This window comes from Pteropus medius, unplaced genomic scaffold, assembly GCF_902729225.1.
Source record: "Pteropus medius unplaced genomic scaffold, Ma_sr-lr_union100, whole genome shotgun sequence".
In the NCBI taxonomy this organism is placed as follows: Eukaryota; Metazoa; Chordata; class Mammalia; order Chiroptera; family Pteropodidae; genus Pteropus; species Pteropus medius.
This window is the reverse complement of record NW_024356336.1, coordinates 6,191,343-6,197,455: the sequence shown is the minus strand read 5'-3', so window position 1 is coordinate 6,197,455 and position 6,113 is coordinate 6,191,343. Positions and strand designations below refer to the sequence as shown.

Here is a 6,113-nt window from a genome sequence, read left to right as displayed (position 1 = left end):
TTCTCTCTCAGTTCAGGGCTTAAGTCTCCCTCACTCAGGGAATTTGCCCTGTCCTGTATCACTACATATGAAAACTGCTTTGGGTCTTAGAACTGAGCAAAGAATTGGGACTTTTTATAAGGGCGACTGCCCTCAGCCTTCTGCTCTCCCCTTCTTACTTTTGTTTTGTTATAGATGTTAATCATCACTCTTATTAGACCACCTGACCTATTACTGTGGAGATCGTTTTACGAACCAGCCAATTCTGCCCTCTCAGATCGATCTTTTTCCTCTGGCCAAACACACCCCCATGCTCCAGTCACAATGGACTTAAGTTATCATACTCTGAATCCCCTAAACATTTGCCTCTGGTCTGGGTTATCTCTTTCTCCTTTCTCTTTGTCAGCCCCACTCCTTTTGTCCTCAGATCCTTTTTGAAACACTCCTCAGTCTTCTGCTGTGAACATCGCGTTTTTCTTCACACCTCTCTGGCGAGTTCCTTCAAAGTCTTTCCAGCTCAAACTCCTTTACCTGGTTTTCATTTCATTTTGATGCAGGACAAGGCAAATTCCCGAAGTTGAAGGGGAGCTCAAGCCCTGCACCAAGAGAGAAAGGGTCCTTGGTTGAGTGCAAGAAAGAATTCAAATGCATGCCAGAGTTAGAACCAAAAGGAAAGTTTATTAGAGAAAGAGTAATGTTCCATAGACAGAGCATGGTCTCCTACCAGAGGCAGAGAGTAAGAGAGCCTGAGAGAGACTCAGAGGGACAGAGACGGCGGAGATAAGGACAGTGAGAGAGACAGAGTAAAGTCACTGAGAATGACTCAGTGTTAGGAAGTTTATATCATTCTTTGTTTATATCATTCTTTAGCTCCTGTGCATTACAGTTTAAAGATTTTGTTTACTCATTTTCCTTTGATGACATGGCATACAGAGTAAAAGGATAAAGGTACATTGCATGAAAAGTAAGAACATGTAGCATGAAAGGCCTGCTAGCATTCCCAGCCTTTGCTCCATAGGTTCCTCATTTTAGCCATAGGGAAAAATTGATTTGATTTTGTGTAGGGCATGACTTAAAGATGCTGTTTTCCTGTTTTCCTTCCATGATCTGAGGAAATGGTTTGTTAGCAATCCCAGCAGAAATCTTCCTTTGTTCTGCAGGTTTCCTCATGGTCTGGCTGTAAGGTTGATCAGCACATGCAATCTCCAAATATAGCTTGATTTAACGTTTTAGTTTTCTTGCCTTCTTCCTACATTAATTTCATTTTTCATTATTTGTGGACATTCTGGGGTTTTATTTTATTTTAGCTTTAATTTAAAGTACATAATAAAATTCAAAATAAGCATTAGCCAGTGCTTAACATCTCTATCTACCACTAACTGGTGAGTGCTATGACCGTAACCTTGGGCCAGGTCATATTTACAAGGGCCTCAAATTTAAAATTTTGAGGCAATTTTCAAATACAGGTTGGAGGCCTGAAGGAAGAAAATATCAACTTTAAAATTGTATCTAATTCCCAAACCACACCACCTTGGTGCGAATATATGTATAAATCTTGTAATTATCCTTTGAGGAACAATACAAAATTCACGTGTGCATATTCAAAGCTCAAACGTGTTAAATGTACATTTAAAATATACTACGAGTTCAATAACTCTACTTGGTCTTTCATCATTTTTCAGCCCAGCTTTTAAAGTTCAGAAAAATATAAGTCGCCTCTCAGGTCTCTGTAGGAAAATAGTTTGCTTTTGCTTTATTTCATTCCCATAACAGCGAATGAAGCAAAAAAATCCGATGGCTCGCAGAGAACGGAGGGTAGCCTCACTTAGCGCCCCTGGCGGCCGCTTTTAAGCCCAGGGAGCCAATTTCCGAGACGGCCTAGCAACCGTTACCAAGATATCGGAACGCTCGCTCTCAGGCCTGAGTGGGCGCTTCTCTGTATCCCAGAAGGCTCTGCGCTACCTTTAAATCTTCCGCCTCCTTCCATCCCAACATGCAACGGGGCTCAAAGGCTTTGCGTTCGTCACCAGGGTAATTATAGAAGAGCCTGAATATCCTTCTTCGTTTAAACATTAAAACTGTCTGTAGTAGGCTCATAGATGGAAAAGAGCGATCACAGTGATTTTTTTCAGAGGTTCAGTTGTAAGTCTTGAGGAGGAAAGCTCTATCTTTTCCAGAATTCGCTCAGGCACCTTGTTGGGAAGCCCGTGCAGACGGGCGGCGTGGGGTCCTAGGGGACCTAGGCAGGGCACGTGTGAGAGGAAGTAGCGCTGTCAATCCGCGCGGCGCTTGCAGTCCCCTTCAGCGTGGTGCCATGGGAGGCCTGGAGAAGAAGAAGGTGAATGGGGGATATGCCGGGACGGGGTGGGGAGGGGGCCCTGGGAGGTAGGAAACAGGAGCGAGACGGAGCTTGGGGACTGCGCCTTTCCCTGGCCTTGACTCCCGTTGGGACCAATGTGACAGGAGACAGCCGTGAGAAGGGTCCGAGGATGGGCGAAAAAGGCTGTATTCGTCCGCTGAAATCCGGTAAAGGAACCTGGAGTAGGACTGTAAGAGAGTTGGCTACCAAGCATAGCTTCACCCCTAAAAGCAGGCCTAGCCGAAGGATAGCGATAAACATTACGTCAGGTTCACCATTACGTCGAATTCATCATGTCTAAAACTTTTCTCCTTTTCTCTGGAACCAGGCCCTTCCCTGGACACTGGGAATGGTGACCTAAACAGTCAGATATGGTCTCTGCTTTCTCCAAGCTCATTTTCTAGCGGGGGAGATGAACTCTAAAATAACCCAATAAAACTGTTACAGATTGTTAAATGTTCTATGAAGGAAGCATACGAGAGATAAGGGTAGAGAATATAGAAAGATACTTATTTCAATTAGTATTGTCTTGAAAGGTCTCTCTGAGTCATAACATTAAAGCTGAAATCTGAAAGATCAGAAGACCTGGAATGAGTTCTGGGGCACGGAAGTGCTTACCGAACAAACCTGGCAGGGGGAGCTAAGTGTTAAAGCCTTAGGTAGGAAAGGCTTTCTGTGTGCAAGGAATTAGATGGACATCATGATTGCTGGGGTATAATAAACTAAGGTAAGAATCGCATCTGCCGAGACTAGGGTCGACCAAGGACCGGATCTTTGTAGGACCTGTCAGCCACAGTGAGGAGCTTGAATTTTATTCTCTGTGCAGTAGAACTCAGCTAAAGGGGGAGTACCATGATCGATTTTTCAAGGCGTTCTTGTTGCTATATGGAGAATCATTTTGGTGTCATGAGAAGATTGAGGAAGAGATGAGGGTGAAGAAGATGTAGCTGCTTCAAGTGATTCGTTCGGCCTGAAAGTTTCTTTTGCCAATTTGTGTTTAACTTAACACACTGTTGAACACCCAGTAAGTACTAGTGACTGGAACTACAAAGATAGAAGATGTGTCACAGATGAGGATATGTAAACAAATCATGACAGTTTTTAAAGCTGCATTTCACAGCCCTTTTGAGCCAGATAAAGCTTTGTTGCCCGAAGGGCTGTCCTGTGAATTGTAGGATGTTTAGTAGCATCCCTGACTTCGTAACCTGCTAGATGCCAGTAGCACCCAACAATCCAAAATGCCTATCCCCCACCCCCAACACACACACACCCAGGGAATAAAATCACTCCATTGAGAACTTAACCCCTTAATATTTAAAAGGATAAGCATGGTGACAGAGATATGTATGGCATAAAGCAATGGAAAACACTTTTAATGAAGACTCAACTTTCTGAAATAGTCTGAAACTCATCTTTGTGTCCCCAAGACTTGGCATGGACCTGATCCCCAGTAGACAATTAATAAATTTCTGAAGGAAAGAATGAATGTTCCATGACTGTGGGGTTATTCATAAACATACCCCTCAGGAGGCTACAGGTTCATCTATTTAAAGCTGCACCTGGCCATCAAAGTCTTTGCTTTCTTAATCTAGGGGAAGATCTTGTTTAGAAAGGACATACTTAGTGTTGCATGGTGCTTGGTACAGTGCACTGCGGCTGTATCAGAGACAGGTGAGTGTGAGGCAGCATCTTGGCATCATAGACATCCATGGTTGCACAAGACAGTGTGCTCCTTGGAAGCAGGATAGAGACCAGGATTTTTGTCTTGATTGCCCTCAGAGCATCTAACTTAATTCTTGGAACATAGTAGAGATCTGTTTATTGTCTGCTGAATGAGTGAATGGGGAATGGGAGAGGCTTTCTGGCTTAGAGCATGCATTCTTAACCAGACGATATCACTGACGAGGGGACAAAAATTGGTTGGGGAAGGGAGTCTTAGATATTACAATGGTTTATGGCCTCTGAAGAACCACATTACATAAATGGGTCTATAGTATATTTCTGGTATTAACAGTTCATGGGGCTCTGAGAGGGGGCGATTAAGGTGGGGAAAGCTCTAAAATGGTTTCTGCTGGTGATGTTGTGGTTATAAAGAAAAAAAGTTGAGAACATTGGCTTAGTGAATTAGGCACCCAGGCTCTGGACTCACCTAGATTTGAATCCCTGCCTCAGCTCTTAAAAAGCTATGTGACCTGGGCAGGTTATTTCACTGAAATATCTCCTCCTATGTGAAATGGGAGTTTTAATGGTACCCACCTCTCAGTGTTATGGAGATTAAATGAAATAATGTGTGGAAATTGCTAATCATAATGGCCAATACTTAGAGCTACTAGTAAGTGCTTGGCACAGCACCTAGTCCATAGCAACCTCATGGTCCCCAGCACCATGCAGATGTATGTGTCCTTTATATTAACTACGGCTAAGGACAGTGCAGGAGAGTTCATTTAGGTGGTGGGCTCCTTCCCTAAAGCGTTTCCTATCCCAGAAACTTCTCGGCCATTTATCCATAGTGATAATTTCCTCTGGCGCAAGGCATATCCAGAGGTTGATGTCAGTCACTGTAATCGTTCCTAATTGCTTTTTTCCTCCCCAAGTATGAACGAGGTTCTGCCACCAACTACATCACCCGAAACAAAGCCCGGAAGAAGCTGCAGCTGAGCCTGCCTGACTTCAGGTGAGGTTGGAGAGGAGTGGAATAGGGTGCTTGGAGAGCGAATCACACAGGGAATACTCACCTCCTTGCCTTCCCTGCACTGCCTCTGTCTGGAATTTTGATACTCCTCCTCTTTCTCACTTGGTCTTGCTTTAGTGTGAGCTGTGCTTTGCCAGGTGTGGTCTTTGGGGAAGCTGGAGGAGACCTGGGTCAGCTGCTGTGAGTTATCAGAATGGCCCTGCTGCCGTAACACACTGCTGCTCTCTTTCTGGGTCTTTGTTGCCCATCTCCCTCTTCTGGCAGAAGAGACCTCTTACCCTGCAGTTAAAGGTTATCAGCTTGTGGAGTCAGATCAGACATCTGCACGTCTGTGGGCTCTGCCACCTAGCCCACTTACAGTCCTTTATGTGTGCCCACACTTCCGCCCTTACAGCCTTTGTCCTTCTCAGGATACTCTTCCCTCCACCTTTTATATGGCTGAAGCGTCAACTTCTCAGCAAGACTGAGAGGGGTGCTTGCCATCTGGCCCCGTCAGCCTCCTGATTGTTTCCTCTCTGGTGCTTGTGACAGTCTGCATTATGTGATTTGGGGGAACTTGTGATTGTCAGTCTCCTGCACTAGAATGTGAGTTCTAGTGCAGGTCCTTGTGTTCCCTGTTTACTGCTGTTTTCCAAGCCCAGCTTGGCCGGTGCTCAGCACGTTTACTGACAGAAGGAATGGCCTTTGTCTTCTAGGCGGCTGTGTATCCTGAAGGGCATTTATCCCCATGAACCCAAACACAAGAAGAAGGTTAACAAGGGCTCCACCGCGGCCCGAACTTTTTACCTTATCAAAGACATCAAGTTCCTTCTCCATGAACCCATCGTCAACAAGTTCCGAGAATACAAGGTAAGGGCCGGGCTGTAGGGTATTTCTTGGTGGGCCCATCACAGCTCTGTGACCCACTAACTGTGACCTCGGGTAGATTGTTTAGTCTCTGAGCAAGCCTGTATAAAGGATGAGGTAATTCTACCTCACAGTGTCTCAAGGTTTGACTGAGATCACTTGTGGAAATCCTTTGCACAGAATCTGCCAAATGATTAATGCTTTACCTGTTGTACTTTTCCCCTGTTTTTTTTTTTT

The 6,113-nt window shown here is 44.7% G+C and overlaps 1 protein-coding gene across 2 annotated transcripts in view; it reads left to right on the top strand.

Annotated features, from left to right (window-relative positions):
* Positions 1-2,164: 2,164 nt before the first annotated feature.
* The window catches only part of PES1 (pescadillo ribosomal biogenesis factor 1), a 14,894-nt gene continuing 10,945 nt past the window's right edge, over positions 2,165-6,113 (top strand). For both annotated transcript variants that reach the window (XM_039861782.1, XM_039861781.1), the window contains exons 1-3: positions 2,165-2,317; positions 4,933-5,012; positions 5,726-5,879. In XM_039861782.1, coding sequence (XP_039717716.1) covers positions 2,294-2,317; positions 4,933-5,012; positions 5,726-5,879 — 258 coding nt within the window. In that variant the 5' untranslated portion in view covers positions 2,165-2,293. The remainder of the gene's footprint in view (positions 2,318-4,932; positions 5,013-5,725; positions 5,880-6,113) is intronic.